General features: G+C 38.3%; 1 protein-coding gene across 1 annotated transcript in view; it reads right to left on the bottom strand.

The window, feature by feature from the left end:
• The window catches only part of LOC107096983 (ATP-binding cassette sub-family A member 1-like), a 40,204-nt gene that overhangs the window by 10,714 nt on the left and 12,654 nt on the right, over positions 1-16,836 (bottom strand). Inside the window, exons 10-36 of the mRNA XM_015393922.1 lie at positions 16,234-16,373; positions 16,040-16,156; positions 15,742-15,939; positions 14,716-14,921; positions 14,325-14,501; positions 13,689-13,911; positions 13,343-13,564; positions 12,754-12,958; positions 11,316-11,429; positions 9,984-10,155; positions 9,741-9,872; positions 8,840-8,979; positions 8,609-8,746; positions 8,092-8,336; positions 7,943-8,000; positions 7,631-7,833; positions 5,847-5,958; positions 4,367-4,512; positions 3,853-3,977; positions 3,632-3,739; positions 3,269-3,461; positions 2,924-3,018; positions 2,649-2,681; positions 1,538-1,643; positions 1,383-1,457; positions 1,110-1,279; positions 712-889 (exon numbers count right to left, since the gene is read on the bottom strand). Of these exons, the coding sequence (XP_015249408.1) occupies positions 712-889; positions 1,110-1,279; positions 1,383-1,457; positions 1,538-1,643; positions 2,649-2,681; positions 2,924-3,018; positions 3,269-3,461; positions 3,632-3,739; positions 3,853-3,977; positions 4,367-4,512; positions 5,847-5,958; positions 7,631-7,833; positions 7,943-8,000; positions 8,092-8,336; positions 8,609-8,746; positions 8,840-8,979; positions 9,741-9,872; positions 9,984-10,155; positions 11,316-11,429; positions 12,754-12,958; positions 13,343-13,564; positions 13,689-13,911; positions 14,325-14,501; positions 14,716-14,921; positions 15,742-15,939; positions 16,040-16,156; positions 16,234-16,373 (4,031 nt within the window). The remainder of the gene's footprint in view (positions 1-711; positions 890-1,109; positions 1,280-1,382; positions 1,458-1,537; positions 1,644-2,648; positions 2,682-2,923; positions 3,019-3,268; positions 3,462-3,631; positions 3,740-3,852; positions 3,978-4,366; positions 4,513-5,846; positions 5,959-7,630; positions 7,834-7,942; positions 8,001-8,091; positions 8,337-8,608; positions 8,747-8,839; positions 8,980-9,740; positions 9,873-9,983; positions 10,156-11,315; positions 11,430-12,753; positions 12,959-13,342; positions 13,565-13,688; positions 13,912-14,324; positions 14,502-14,715; positions 14,922-15,741; positions 15,940-16,039; positions 16,157-16,233; positions 16,374-16,836) is intronic.

Genomic DNA, 16,836 nt, shown 5'->3' with positions numbered 1-16,836 from the left:
ATAACCATCAAAAACCTCTGAGGAGATTTATATGCAGAGAGATCAATTCATTTGGCCTTAAGTAAAGGATGTATGAGGGAGATAGAGTGACGTGTAAAAACCTTTGAAAACTGTACCAACTGGGAGGCACGATGCTGGTAGCACTATGAAGAGAGACAACTACCTTCATCTTTTTAAATTTTGAACAGTTTGAAAAATCGACACATCTGGATGCTCTGTGTTAACAAACCATTATGTATGCACTTTGTAATAAAGGAGGCTAAAATTGGGTAGCCCCATGCTGACATGTTAAAAGTAAGTGGACTGTGCTTTAAAATCATGTTGATGGCACAAAACCAATCTGAAATAAAATTCTATAGTTTATCAGTAGGAGGATTAAGCAGATAAAAAGCTAGAATTATGAAATCATGGTTGGGTTACAGCTAATCTGGATAAAATTCAAACTGTTTACCATTTCAAACCTGTAACCTGAAAAGAATTATGGTTTTAATGCACCATAAAGGCACATAGATAACACAACATTCCTGATGAGGTGTTGCTTTATCAATTTATTCTTATTATAATTTATATTCTGAATATGAAAAATCTCTGTAAAGCTTCAAAACTCAAAAACCCTCAAATGCATAACCTGAGTCCCTTTTATAGTGCTTTTATGTGTTCCTTCTCTATTTAACATGTGAAACTGAGGCAGGCGTTGTTCTGAATACCAACCATGTCCCAGACGAAGTTGGCGAGCCAGTAGAGAATCGGTTGGACCCCGCTGACAAACTGCAGATGTTTGGCTTTACTGACTCGTTCCTCAATCAGGAAGAGGACAAAACTGGCCGGCACAAAGGACATGGCGAAGATTACACAGATCGACACCAAAACATCCACTGATGTGGTCATCCTGAAGGAAAACAGAAGATAAAAAAACAAAAGGTTCACTAAAAGGATTTTTTTTATTGTTTTTTTTACATTTTGGTTCATTTATATCTAACCCTTTTATTTCTCCCAACCCTTTTAATTACACAAAATGTATTTCAACTATCTAAATATATTTTCAAATGATTATATTTGATCAGACAGATAGACTGATGATGATACAGTCCAAGGTGATATTTACTAACATTGCTATCTCAGTAAGTTGCTCCTTGGTGAGGTTGAGTGGGTGATTATAAGCAGTGATGCCGTGTCTCCTCCTCTCTGCTCCTGGTGGAAGACTCGCTCTCAGCAGGCCGTTATTCATCACATTGACAAATGACACCATGGCATGCCAGCCCTTGTTGTTATACCACACCTGAGAGGTGAAAAATAAATTAAAACTTCTGCAAAATTTGTCATTCTTCTGTCAAGGAAGCATCCAAATAACATTCAGGCAATGATATTAGAGAGGGATCTACCTTCACGTTGTTTTCACTGTGCATTCCTCCCAAAAACTCTGGCAGCTTCTTCAGCAGGTGGTCCAGTGAACTGTTCTATGGTCAACATAAGAACATGTAGGCATGAGATATGTGCAAAGATAAAAATAATCACAAACATAACCCATCCTCTGAACCTGTTTGACTTGGTAACGAGTCCTGATTGCCATGACAGAGTCTTGGAGATGCTGGACCTCAGATATATTCTGGGTGGTGCTACCTCCAAGAGAGAAGCCTCCATATCTGAAACAGAAAAACTGGAGCTTGAACAGCTCTTAGACTTACAGCATTGACCTCAAAAAGCTCTCTGTTCATGCCCTCCTGATTGTGGAAGTCACACCATATCGGTCTATTTGACATGCAAGTCTTTACGTATCAGACAGAACAGAACAATTTCGTACCCTGGCTTTGGAGCAGCTGTGCTACACATTTTCCATCATTTCTTTATTTTTGTTTTAAAGGTATTCAGTGATTAAGTTGTTTTCTTCCTCCAACCTTTTCAGCTTTAGTTCATAACTTTATTTCTTTAAGCATGTCACCTTGTTCTGATTCAAAGTAAGAAACTAATAATATTCCAAATCAGCAGCAAAAGAAATAATCGGATCTAAACTCTTCAGATGACAAAGGTGCAGGTTTACCAAATTAAATCTAAATATATCTCCAAGACAAAGACTGCTGTAAAGGGGGCGGGTTTCCATGGAGATAATGTTGGACCCTTGGGTATCTAATAATACAAAATGCTGGACTCTCACTTGTTCTTAATTGATTCTGAAATGATTGTCGGTGGTTCTCTTGAACAAATGGAATCAAATTATCTCTCTTTCTAATCTTAAACCTTGAATTAGGAAGGATTCATAAAATAAATATTTAGACCAGCAAAATAATCTCCTTAATACCATCTAGAAGCTAAAGATATTTCTAATAACTACTGTGGTTTATCCAACTATTACTGTCAGTATCTGCAAGGTTTAATTGCTTCCTTTTAAAGTAGCAAAGAGACATTATTGGATTAGTATTAGAAATAATTTTTTTTGTTGCTATAATATGTAGCAAACTGGGATTTTACATGTCATTTGAATATCAATTAACATTAATGAAAAGCCAGAAGAAAGAAATTGGTGTGAGGTGGTTGAGTTATTGACATCATTATTATTTATTTAATATTCAATCCTTATAAACTTTACAGAAGGTCAGTTTGAACCTTTTGTCTTTAATTGTTTATGGAAAACAGTAACTTTAGCCTCTTACCTGAACTCGTTTACCCACTTCTTCGTTTTTAAGCTGAAAGGAAATAAAGTCAAACACTCAGTACGGAGACTTAATGTATCAAATGAAAAAAAAATCTTTTATCTTAAATTTAAGTCTTCAAAATGTTGCAGGAGTCTTATCAATGAAAATTAATCAATAAGATGATCACCATCATGTCCAACAAACAACATAAACACTTGGATTCATCCACCTTCTGTGCGGAAAAACGTTAAACAAAATATTACACAGCATAAAAGGTAAAATTTCATAAGTACCTTTTCTTGAGGATTTGCGGGTAGGTCTTAACTAGGTAATCTGAGATGTTGTATGTTGTCAGATTCTGAAGAATATCTCCAGTGGCTTTTTTCATCTGTAATACAAACAAAATAAAACAGCTTATTAAGAAACTGGAGGATAGGCTGAGAAATTAATAGCAGATTCCATTAAAAACTGAAATCTTGAGTGAATATTGATCACCTATTGATCACCTTTGTGAAAACAGGTAGGGTGTGACCATGTTTTAGTGTCTGAGCATAAGTGGGGATATTTGTTTGAAAAGTATTCATGTGATTCTCAATTATAAACCTGATCAAAGCTAACTAACTAACTAACTAAGTAACCTGCGGAGGAGGAAACCCTCCAGCACCGTCTGGGCAATCAGGAAGCATCCGGCGGGTATCCTCCGTGCTGCACTGACATTCTGGTGAAGGTCGGTCTCTGCTCCAGTTCCCTCGCTTCAGTTTCTGCCAGGTGGAGTACGATATCTGAGGCCGCGTGAAGTTGCCGCCCCTCTCAGCTTCACACTGATGACTTCTGTGGGCCAAAAGGAAACAGACCTAAGCTTCATGATTAGAATAAGCCTAAAAAATTTAAACACCTACTAAACTAATAAGAGAAACGTGTGGATAAACAAACTTTCCATCTAGAAAACCACATCTAACATTTATGTTTCCTGTCATCTGGATGAGAAGCAATGCTCTTACGTGCTGTTAAGCTCCTCCTCTTTATCCATGCACTTGGTGCCAAACCCTGGCTGGTCCAGCAAAGCTTCCAGGAGGTTCTCCATGGCTGGGTTACCAGGAGCATCATTGCTGCAAATATCAAATCAGTTGCTGGAATAATTATACAAACTATTGACTGTGATCATCCCCTGGTTTTGCGCTGGTATGTAGCCTATATTGAGAATCTTTAGGTCAAGTCTTACCTGAAGAAGGTGTACTGCTCCCCGTACATCCAAGGCTGCAACTCAAGCTCCGGGTACTTCCCAAATGGAGGAACAATAAGGCTGAAGAGCAGAGCGATCAGAACAAACACAGCAGGCAGAACAATCTGAAAATGAAACGAAGAGGTTCTAAATAAAACTTTTCATGTTTGTTATAAGAAATTACAGATAAGAACAGGCATTTTGTGGGTGACTTCATATGATCTCAGGATAACAGATTTAGCCAAGGTCCCGACCCCGAAGCTTGTTACTGTAGGTTTCCCTGTTTATAACTCTTGGTTTTTATCAAAAATAGTTAAACTGTTCTTAGGAACATCTACAGCTTTGGCTAAAAGTCATGCTTTGTGTTATTTTTAAATAAACGCTAAATTGTGGAACACATTAATACATTTCTATTAATTGTTTTTGGAAAATTAACAGGTGATTAATGATTTTAGTTCTCAAGGTGTATAGTCCTATTTTTCTGTCCAGGCGTCTTTGGAAGCAACCGTCCAACCTGAGCTAAAATCCCTCTGCGGCTCCTCCGAGCGTAAAGCCAGCGTTTGACAAAGAGAGCTCTGAGCTGCTGCCACGTCAGCCACCAGCCCGTCAGGGGAACGCCTCCTTGGCCATTCCCACTCAGCAGGTCCGTTTCCTGTGGTTCTGCAGGGAGGAACAGATTGGAAATGATCAATGTGAGCCCAGAGATGAAGATGATGGATCTGTTAGGAAGCAGATCTGCCTGATAATTATTGAATCAGACATTAAATGTCTATCTCTTTTACACTTGCATAAAAACAATAGTTATTAACATTCACTAAAATTTCTTGCAGAATATTGTTCCTGTAAGGAAGACATGCATTGTTTTAACTGTGCAAACACAACAAGCCAGGCTCTGTCTAGCATCACATGAACTAATCAAAAAATGCTGACTGTTTTTCTCTCCATTAATCATCTCCATATTCAAAACCTGATAACTGCATTTTAAATGATTTAGAAATGAACTGAGAGTTGAACCTGGGCCGACATGGGAAGCTATAAATCCATACAGTCATGATCCTGTCCTTTGTGGACTTTTTGAATTTTCATTTGCATTTCAATTTATGTAATTCTGTTTTCTTAGCAATGTTTCTTTTTCATTTTGTATCATTGCAGTTGTTTTCTAGTTATTTTTGAACAGTTTTGTGATTTTCGTGTTACTCCCTGTTGCCCCCTTGTGCTTGTTCCCTTTCCCCTAGCTCCCTTCTAGTTACTTCTAGCCACACCTGCTCCATATCAGCTCATTAGCCCTTTCTTCTGTTCCCCATATGTACACCACCTCCGCAGTTCCTCTTTGCTGGTTTCGTGTTGCTTCATTGCTTGCTCTCCATGTGTTCTTTCTCTCTGGTTTCTCTTGTTTTTTTTGTTGTTTTTTTTTGTTGTTTTTTTTTGTTCCTGGATGTTAGCCTCTGGAACCTCAATTAAATCAGCTAAACTTATATCTCCCTCCTCATTCCTGCATTTGGGTTATTTAAAACCTCCCCACAACCTGACACATGCACTGTGAAGATTAGCATCTAAAAAACATTTAGATAAAGTATGGAAATCCTTTCCGTTTTATGTTGTTGTGAATTAAATTTTCAGATGCATTTTACACAGATCTAAAAAGTCTGGATGAGTCTGAAATTAAACTTTATTATTTTAAAAGGTTCAAGTAAAGAATGGGAAAAGAATAAAAGAGATGAAAAAAAAAACATTTCTGTTTTTGTCATTTTCCTCCCTTCCTGCACGGGAAGGAGGTAAAAGAAAACATGTATTGAATCTAATTCTACAAGCAAATACAAAAAAAAACAATTTATTTCTGATTGTCTGGAAGTGTTAAAGTACCTTTCTTACGAGTTCTTTTCCTTCCTGGCAGCATAATTAAAAACAACATCCCACTTTCAGTCACACAGAAGACCAGCAGTTTGACAGTATGCCATCTGTGCAGAAGTGAATGTCTAAGATCAAGTTCCCACCTGACTCTGGTTCTTCTGGTTGATCCTCAGCTCTGGTCACTGATGGCTGCACGCTACTAGGAGGTTCTGATGCAGCATCCACACCAGTTTCCTCCGCCACTCGAAGAAAGATCTTAAAGAGGATTATAGTGTTAAACAAGTGAATCAAACACAACATATTCAAATATGAAAGACACTTTTAACAGGTAAAAGATTAAATAATTTTTTGATATAAACTCCTGACTGATTATATTATGTAAGGTAGTTACGCTTCACACACCAGGTGGCAGTAAAATGCACAGGGCAGCTTTTAGAAATAGGCCAGAAAGGCTTGGAGTGTGTGGTTCACTTATACAGAGTAAACCAATTAAGGTCATTAAGAGCACAGCCTCTCCAAAAATATCCAGCTTTTGAGGTAAGACGTTGCCGTGCATGCTCACAACCGCACACAAACCGGGTTAAGGTACAGGACAGGTCTTTTCATAGACCCACAAGCTGCACTGCTGTGTGTCATGACGCAACACTGCTTCTCCTACTGCAGCAACAACATGGCAAAGCTCCACATCTTTACTGGCTGCATTTAAACTGGGCCTCCTCATATTAAACTCTTAAAAAACAGGCTGACACTTTTTTATAAATAGTAAGACGGGTGAGATTTAAGAAGAGTTTAGTGTCATAGATAAGGGTTATAAAAACATTCATCCTAAATATTGTGCTCTTTTGAGCTAAATAAAACTATAGCTTCCTATCTGAGAGAATTTCATGGCTGTTCTTGCCCGACAAATACAAACTACATCACCTAGTCACAGTATGACACGTTTACAAAATTACAAGCTTGTATTTGTTTGTATGATGGAGTAACACAAGTAGCAACAGCTGGAAGGTGGAAAAAAATTAATACGATGATATTTAAACCATTTGGTTTATATGAAGACTGATCTAAACCTGCAGTGTGGATAGATATCTAATCTAAGACCAAGGTCTGGGGAAAAATATTTTGATGCTCTTCCACAGATTATCAACTGAGTTTAGGTTTGAAATTAGCCTTGAACATTCAAAATGACAGACCCTTATTTTCCTCTGGTACTACAGGTGTTTTTTTTTTCTTGTTTAGATTTAGATTTTAAAAGATTCTCCATCCTTTAATGTGGAATTAATTTATTGAGAGCTCAAAATAATCGAAGATCTGTGGATCTGTGCTGCTCCTCCATTGTTACCACTCCCTTCCAGCGGTCTTCCTTTGCCACACAGTGATTTTATGTTGATTGCCATATCTAAATTTGGCGTGTTTACAGCCGCACCAAATTCATGGGGGTGGATAACATACCCTCCTCTTTCTGGGGGATTTGATTTGCAAAACGATGTTTCCTCTTGACAATTATGCACCACTTAATGTAATGTAAATCCCTTTATTGTTCCACAATGGGGAAATTCGTTCTCTGCCTTTTGACCCATCCCCTTAGGGAGCAGTGGGCCTCCACTGTGTGGCGCTCAGGGAGCAATCAGGGGTTAAGGGCCTTGCTCATGGACCCAGAGTGGTTGTAGTTATGTTGTTTCATCAAAATCCTAGTGAAATTATAGGTGAAAAAAGGGGCGGAGGCTTGATAACTTTCTCAGGGACTGTTGGTTTCATATTAACTAGTATTCTTTGTATCCAGGAAGTAAAATCCCTGTACAGATATTAGTTCCATTTCCAGCTCCACAACACAGACTGGGGTCTAACCACCTCTTTAACAGGATGAAGGAAAACAAGGCAGGGTTTGTGGTTCCTGGACCTTGATTATCCACCTCTGGACTTAACCCACCTCCTCCAGTGTGCTGTCTGACAGGCCGTAGCTGCTGATGCCCAGCTCTACAAGCTTCTGGTCCAGTTTAGAAAGGAAGACAGCAAGACTGCCATCTTTGGCAGCTGCTTGCGGTAAGTTGATCATAGTTTCTCTTCTAGAGTCTTCCACTAGCCTGGCACCTGGGATGTGCTGCTGCACCAGCGCCAGCAAGGCTGCAAGGTCTGCCATAAAAATGGAAAGTCTGACAATTATCTGCTTCTGGTAGAAAGGGATAAATCACCATCATATTAATGGGTTACTTTGGAGATCAGAGGCCAGGTTAACACTCACAGGAGCTGGTCTCCTCACTCCCCAGTCCAGTGTCTTCACTTAGGGATGACTCACTGTCCTAAAACATACAGCTCAGTTAGAATTTGTTAGATAAATAAAAATAAATTAATTTTCTATAAACTTAAAACCATTTTAAATTACAAGCAAACCTTTACTAAAGAGGGGAGCTTGTTGGTGCTGGTGCTGGCACTGGTGCAGATACTGGAATTACTGGGAGTGCTGGTGCTTAGCTCTTCCCTCTTCACCACAGTGAGGTAGTAACCAGATCCCAGCTTGGACTTGAGAAAGAGCGGCGATCCGCAGCAGCAGAGCTTCCCCTTAGAGATGATGGCGATGCGGTCGCCTAGCAGCTCGGCCTCATCCATGTAGTGAGTGGACAGAATGATGGTACGATCTGAGCCATAGAGATGGCAAAAAGACAATTAGTACTGCCTAATTTGTGTAGTTGAGGTTCAAGCTGTTTATTTTACATTATAACATGTATTCTCTAAACAAAATGAACAGAGGCAGGCTGCCAGATTCTTAAGCAAAGCTATTTTTTATTAATTTTTTTTACATCCAGGCTCATCCTTTGCAACATTTCCGCTATTTCTGGAAATTTAAAATACTTTTTTTTTCTTTTTTAATCTAGTTCTACCTCTCATAGACAGTGAATTTCTCTGGTACCTTTGCGATATTTGAGCAACAGATCCCAGATCCCTCTGCGGGAATACGGGTCAACGCCAGCAGTGGGCTCATCCAGGACAACCACCTTGGAGCCCCCCACAAAAGCGATCGCAACAGACAACTTTCTCTGCATGCCGCCTGAGAGAAACACACGAGCATCAGAATGACCACTTTAAAAAAAGTGAAAACAAACAAACCTGACTTGTATAAATGCACACGGAGTGACTTTACCGGAGAGGTTTTTGGTCTGATCATGTCGTTTGTGCGAAAGGCCGACGTCCTCCAGCAAAGCGCTTATTTCAGCCATCACATTTTCTTCAGACAAGCCCTTCAGACAACCATAAAACCACACATGCTCCTCCACTGTGAGCCTGATTAAGAAAGACCAGGAGAAACGACTCGTTGAGAAGAGAAAATGTTCCTTTAAGTGAAGCCATTTTCTCAGGTCTTTTTTTTCACAACCCATAAATATGGTCATGTTTTAGACATGCTGCAGTGTTTTAAGTAGATCTCAAAAAGCTTAATCTTTGATTTAGTAAGGAGAGAAAATCCAAATCAAAAGGTCTGTGTCTGACTTAATTCTTTCATGTAATGCTCTTCCAGCTATTTCAGAGAGAATTAAAGACGTCTGAACTGCATCATTGAAGTTTTTCATCACTGGCTAAAAGCTCTGGATAAATAGTCTGCTGAGGATAAACACTCTGTATTATTATTATTATGCAAGAAGGGAGAAAAATTCATTTTTTTCCCATCATGTTGATTCTTCTGTTACATCTGAAAATGTAATTCCATTTATGCATCCTTCAGTTATGACCTGTCCATTTTCCTTATCAGAGTTTAGGCTGGATTTTTAACCACATCTCTGACTGTGTTTATCATTCCTGTTGATCAATAAAACAATTTAAATACATCAGGTTTGCCAACAGATCAAATTGACTTAAAGCACTGATTGAGAATTACAGCTGCCAAAACTGCTGGTGGATGTCAGTCAGTGTTATCTGACACCAGAGGAAATCCCTTCAGCCTGAAGGCGGCTGCAGACCAGTCAGGACCGCTTAGGATGGGAGCTACTGCAGCTTTTATAATGTCAATCAACCCTGACATCTTTAAAACCACTGTTCATTTGCCTTACATGTCAAAGAGGACATTGTGCTGTGGACACACCCCCAACGTCTTTCGGATGATGTCCATGTCGTAGCGGATGTCCATGCCCTTGACATACACAGTCCCAGCGGTGGGAGGGAACAGCCCAGTTAGGACGGATCTGACAAATAATAAAGGTTTGTAACAGCGTTCATATTCAGTCACATCAGAATCTCTTTCTGTCTCATATATCTTATAAGATCTGAATAAAAGAAGTAAGCTGAAGACTTACATGGTGGTGGTTTTGCCAGCGCCGTTGTGGCCAAGAAAGGAAGTGATCTGGCCTTCATAAAACTTCAGGTTAAGATGGTTGACAGCGACTTTCCCTCCTTTCTTGTAAATTTTCACCAAGTTTCTGATGTTCACGCCAAGATTCATAGTACTGGGATCTGTTTCAATATAATCTAAACAAAGACAAGGACTTAATCAGGGTTTTGAACAGATTTCAATAGCAATATTTTTCAGTTTAAAACTTCAAAGTTTCAAACAGTTTTAAATGCTTTACAACTAAATATCAGTGTATTATCATTATTGTCTCATTTTGAGGGAGCACAACAGCTAATAGTGGCTTCCAATTAGGCAGTGGGTCAACATGCCATATTGCCGCATCTTTTTTCTCTAACAAATTAAAGCAAGTACTGGAACAGAATGAATACAGGATCCATGATTCTTTTATTATAGAGGGGCTGAAAAGGTAGACCTATGATTTTCTTGGAACATTGTTTTAATTTTGGGGCTTTCAAAAGGATGTCTAGTGCCAACATTTTGTGGCACTAGTGACCTTAATTCACAGTAATCAATTGATGAAGACATCATCAAGAACTACAGTAGCTGGGGCACCATCTTTGCCTTATGTTTGTGATTTTTTGTTTTGTTTATATGAGAACTGATGAACAGTGTTATGTGGTTTCTCTGTGCTTAATATTCCCCACAAAGCAATAAAACTGCAAGGACTCCATTCTATTCTACCGTCAAACAGCCTGCGATACCTCTGTTTAACTGTAAACCTGTAAGAGCAAATTATCCAGTTTAAAGCTCATTGGTCGATTGTTGGACCCTGATTTAAGGAGCCAAAAACTAAGGTCTCTAAGTAATCCACCCGATTATTGGGCATTTATTTACTGGTTCCATTACTATGAAAAAGAAAATAAACTGAGTTAAAAGCAAAAATCAATTTAAAGCACCTTATTTTACTGAAATTATATTGTTTTGATCAAATCAATTTAGTTTTGGTACTTTTAAGATCACTAAAATCTGGGCAGAGCAATTAAAGAAAAAAACATATGTATATATATTGATTTTCATATAAATAAATAAAAGAAAACAAGAAGATAAACTTATCATCAAGTTAAATCTAGCCAAAATTTTTTTTTTAGACATTTATGTCAAACTGGGCTAATCTCTTAGTTTGTTACCATCATTTTCTACATGGAATTAAGCTTAAAAAAACAGTTGGATGCCACTTTTTACATACATTTTGGGTTCTCTTGACCTTTAACCTAAAAGCAATACTACTATAACTAGATACTGTTCCTCCTATCAGAGGACCAGCAGCTTATGGTACCTTCATCTTGCTCTGCTGGGGCCGGTGGGATTGGCATGCCGACTTCTAAAGGAATCCCACCCCAGTAGTTGAGCTGAAAGATGAAGTACCAGGGCCTGGGGATGCCATACTGACCTGATGAGAGAGAGAGAATACACATAAACTCCCAGATCTTCAAACCAGAGGGTGTTTTTTTGTATTTATAAGTAGTTCATTTAACTGGTTTATGACTGTATGTTTTCATGAGATTCTTACTGTTTAATATTTAAACAATCAATCTCACTAATATTACTGACCCCTTTAAACTGATTAGTGAAATCTTCAACACTTCCAAAAGAACAGTAAAATCCTAGACTAAACTCGAGACCATTTTTTATTTATGTGGAATTATCAAAACTGTAATTTTATATATTTTTTTTGTCAATGGGTTTGTTGTGTAGCAGCTGTCAGGTCGCAAAAATGTACTGACTTTTTCCTTGTTCAGTTTGGTATTCTTTGTGCTTACGACCTGACTACAGATGGCTGTGTTAGGGATGAATGACATGTAATTCAAGAAGGCAGTTCTGACTTTTTTCTCCCCCTAATTATATTATTTGTTTGTCTCTCTGTCTATCCAGGACAGCTTAATTAGAAATGAATGCCTTCCTTTACAGGATGCAACACAGAGTTTTAAAAACATTTATTATTTCCCATGAATTTAAGTGCAGAACTCCTTCTCACGTGTTCTTCCTACTGCAGCATTCGCCTCATTTGCCCACTTTTCTGTCAAACCCAAAACAGAGGTTTGGCACCAGACAATAGGTTTTCTCAAGAACAACAACAAGCTGCCAGAACATTTAAAGCAGGAAGGAGAAAAAACAGACTATTGGATAATGAAGAGAAATGATCTACCGTAAACATTTCTTTTTAGCAAAACTTTTGGTCCCCTTTAGATGTTTCTTTTTTCTCTTTTAAAACAGCTTTTATTATTTTATTTAATATTTCTTATTTCATTATATATATATATTTTATTAAAATTTATTTTATTTCTTTTATTTCTATGCATTTCTTTTTTAATGCTTTTTTAAATGCTTTTTTGGAGCACTTTGAGGCCTTTTTGGTAAAAAGTGCAGTATAAATTAAATGAATTATTATTATTTTTATTAAATGATTTAAAGAGGAATACCAAAGATCCTACGTTCTGGATGCTCTAACCTTCTGAATTGATGCATAAGACTTGGTAACATAGGTAAAACAGCAAAGTTGATCCACCTGTGGGAAATTCATTTTCATTCGGTAAAGCATTTTTTCCAATTACCTTAAAATGCTCCGCCTAAACTAAACTAAATCCATTATATATACATTATAATAAAGTCTTTTTACACTTTTGATGATAAAATAAACATAAAGCAGAAGAGTAAAAACAGAACCTTCCCTGCAATAAGGAAAAAATCTACATAAAGATCTGAATGTGTCATACCAGGAAACACCGCTTCAATGTACCAAGCTGCGAGGGCGTAGATAAAGGCGTCCACATAAAGCATAGTTATGGAGGTGGTAAAGCTGTACGTGTCGCCCTCCACAGGGCTGGCTCGCAGGTTAAACCACTGGATCCCCACACCTTGTTCCTCGTACTGAGAGAAATACTCACAGCCAAAACCAAAGGCTACAGGAGACAGAAAACTCTGAGAGAAACAAAGGGATGCGTTGTGTTAATTTGCACCTCTTCAGTCCAATTAAAAAAAACAAATTCAAAAGCTCTGAACATTTGGTTTGATGTTAAAACCACAACTTGAATGTCTTTTATCAGTATTAAATATGATATAGTATGTTCATGGATCAGAATGACCATTCTGATGGAACTGATAGTTCATGCTTGCAGCAGCTCTCCACCTGCAATCTTTTTTCCTTCCAATTCACAATTATGAAATAATTTCTGCTGTAGATCCCATACAATCCCAGTAAAATACTTTGATTTTTGGGGGCTAGAAGATGTGGTGAAGTTCAAGAAGCATAAATAGTTTGAGTATTAAGTCATAAATGCTGCCAGAAGGTATGCAAAGACTCACAGCAAAGACTCTGTGTGTTGAGGTGAGGTGGTCCCGCCAGGCGACGCACAGAACGTAGGGCAGATAGAGGCTGAAGTAGATGAGCCCCCCACAGGCGGCAGCCAGGTTGGCTTTGGAGAAGAAGGTGCTGATGAGAAAACACTGCATGATGGTGGCGGTGGCAAAAGCCATCAGGAAAAAAAAGACGACAGTCGGGTCGCTGTACGGCAATATATCACCCCACTAGGAAAGACGAGAGAAGACGGTCTTGAGTAATTTGGTAGTTATACATATGTTCAATAATAGATAAAAAATAAAGCAGATATTTGTTCCATTTAGACTCTTTGGAGCAGAAAAGTTATGTAACCTTGAGCAGAGCAATAAGGAGAACAGCAGAAATGAGGAACGGGATCAAGCTGCTGATGAGCCAGCTGAGCCACAATGTTCCTGTGCTCAGACCCATAATCCTCATGGTTTCCTTCAGCCTCGCCTCCTTCTCATACACCACACCTTTAATGATCATGGCCACCGAGTAGATCCACGCCAGAGTCATGAACAGAGGTAGGGAGCGGTTTAGTACTCGAAGGAACCTTTTAGGCAGAAAAACAAAAGTTAAATGCAGTTATTCCAATGAAGAAGAAGGACGAATGAAGGTATAAGTGGAGATTTCTGCTTTTAGGAGCAGTCAGAATTTTTTTTTTCAGCTTTGCAACAAGGATAAATATCGTACATTAATTTGAACAAACCCTGTTTTTTGTGGTATGTATGTGGTTTATAAATGTTGGAGCAAAAGACTGCTGCTAGCGCATTTTATCAAAAGAAAAAATAATTTAAAAACACCAAAATATGAAAATATCTCATTCAGAAGATCAGAATGTATTTAAAACTTCCTAAGGCTTACAACTTTATTTATCTATTAAATTTCCACCATTTATGTCTTTTTAGGACCTTGTAAAAACCCTGGTGATTGTGTCAACATTTCACCAAAGCCTCCATCACTCACACATCGTCCACATAGCAGGGGTAGGGCATCTGCTGGATGTAGATGCCAGTGTTCTGTTTAACTCCAGTCAGAACGTAGCTCACAGCTTTCTCCACCAGGTCCTGAATATAGACAAAGCCGCCCCAAATGTAGCGCATGTCGTTAAATGGGTCAGCAGCTGGACCAGGATCCCAAAATCTGAAAAGGATTTAAAAAAATATATATTTAGGAAAAAGAAAGAAAAAACGCTGGATTTTATTGCCGTTTTTCCAACTAGAACCATTCTAATGCTGAAAACGCACCATTCCAACACAAAGATAAAAATATAATGTAAAACCACTCCATTAAAAGAAATATGAATATATCAACCCAGAAGATTAAAATGTTTAACAAATGAAGAATCCTCCAATACCTGTCCTTGATCTTATTGGTGCGGGTCACATCATCAATGTCCATTCTGATCTTGTAGGTGACGTGGGGCGGGAGCTGCGATGAGGACGTGTTAGGCAGAAGGAAAACCACACCTGCCCAAAACTGTCTGTCCTCCAGAAGCTGGAGAGCTCTGTCAATCAGCTGACCCTCCGTGTCAAGCCCCTCCATTTTATCCAAACTAAAGCACTAAAAAAAAGCACAAAGAGGGCATTATTAACTATTATTAACATAGAGGCAAAACAAGAAAACATTCAGTTCAGTTTCTAAAAAATGAGGCAGAATTAATTTTTTTCTCCAAGATCTTTCATCTGAATATAAAAAGGCTATAGATTCCTGATAAAATGAATGCATTTCAGGGAAAAAATAACCCAACAACAAACAGTGAGATAGAGCAGGTGTGTTGATCTTTATAAGCAAATAAATCAAGGTAAAGTTTGACTGTTCTCAAAGGCTTTTCCAGACCTTTTCTCAATTAAACCTCACTCCAAGAACCATAGTCTGCAATGGGATGTCATGGTCCAAAGGTTTTAGTCAGGAAAATGATATAAAAGCATTAAATGAAGCAGAAAGCAAGACAATCCAGTGAAACACTGAGTGGCTTCAAAAAGACAAGAAAGAGAATGCTAAAAGAGACATCCAAGGAGAAAATTGTGGCGAACCCCAGCAGAGTAAGACATGCAATAACAGTTGACAGCATTCCTTATGTGATCAGACGATGGGGTGTTTATTTTCTAACCAATTCTTTAGTCTTTACTACAGAAACAATATTTTTCAACTGCAAAAATGCTATAAATAAAAGAGGAGATATTTGAAGCAAAGGATTACTGAAAATATTTCACAAACAAGATGACAACAATGGCTCCTATATGTCCTGCCACTGATAAGATCAATGTGTAAAGTAGATAATTGAGCCTGTTTCATGAATCCACCATTATCTAGACGTTGTTCATCAGCCTAGATTTATTTAAAAAAATTTCTGTAAATCAACAATTGCAAAGTAAAAAACCTTGGTGACTTGTGCAAGCATGGCGATAGAGCTTTCAACATTATTGTAGAGGTCCAACCAGGTGGGCGGGGCTCCAGGTTTCCTGGGGACGTCCGGTGAGGGAGTGGAGAGGAAGCGAGCGATCCGTGAGGCCGTCCAGGTTGTGTTTTCCAAACGCATGTTGATCAAAACCGCAATTTCTGGACGCCTCAGCAAATCCTGTTGCAAACACAAACCATGCTAAGGTTAATATTAATGCAGAGGTTAAAAATGTATAAATTATGCATTACAACACAGAGCAGCAGGAGATGAATCCAACCTTTAGCAGCTGAATCTCCACACTGGTCTCCATGTAGTTCTTGATTTGTGGTCCCACCTCCATCCAGGCATCATTCAGATCCTGAAAAATCTGGAGGTCTTCAAATGTTTTGTTCACCTACATAAAAAGTTTAGAAAATCTTTGATGAAGAGATAGATGAGCTTTTTGGTCTAATGAGTTTAAACCTGCGGTACCTCTTTAATGACTTGTCGAACTGCAGGAGTGTCCGGTGTGTAGAGCAGCTTTCCGATGAACAGGGGTTTAATTCCTCGCCATACAATGCGAGACAGAGGATTTGACTCCAGACTTTGGATCAAACCTTTGCAAAAAGGTGCTACAGAAGTAAAGAAAACAGGAAACATGTCATGTCATCATCAACACTAATAAAAATATATTAGGTATCAAGTAATGAAGTACAAATACTTTGTTACTGTACTTAAGTACACTTTTTAGGTATCTTTACTTTACTCCATTACTTATTTTTCTTCCTACTTCTGACTTCTACTGATTACATTTTCACACAACTATGTGTACTTTCTATTCCTTACATTTTTTAAACAAATGTTACTCGTCACTCTTGGCTTCAGTTTAATGTTTCTAAATATTTATTTCACGTCATGTGCTCCATCCAATGCAGATCATTGGTGCCATCCACATCTAGTGAAAACTAGTGTAATTGGATGAGTCATATAACGCAAACCCTCATTGATTAGCTATTCGTCAAATCTGTGCTGATGCCAAATTAAATCATCAGAAGCAAGCAGGTGTTCTTCAAACTGCAAACGTGAATTGTCTAT

This window comes from Cyprinodon variegatus, unplaced genomic scaffold (assembly GCF_000732505.1).
Source record: "Cyprinodon variegatus isolate N-32 unplaced genomic scaffold, C_variegatus-1.0 Scaffold662, whole genome shotgun sequence".
NCBI classification, from domain to species: Eukaryota; Metazoa; Chordata; class Actinopteri; order Cyprinodontiformes; family Cyprinodontidae; genus Cyprinodon; species Cyprinodon variegatus.
This window is presented reverse-complemented; position numbering and strand designations above follow the sequence as displayed.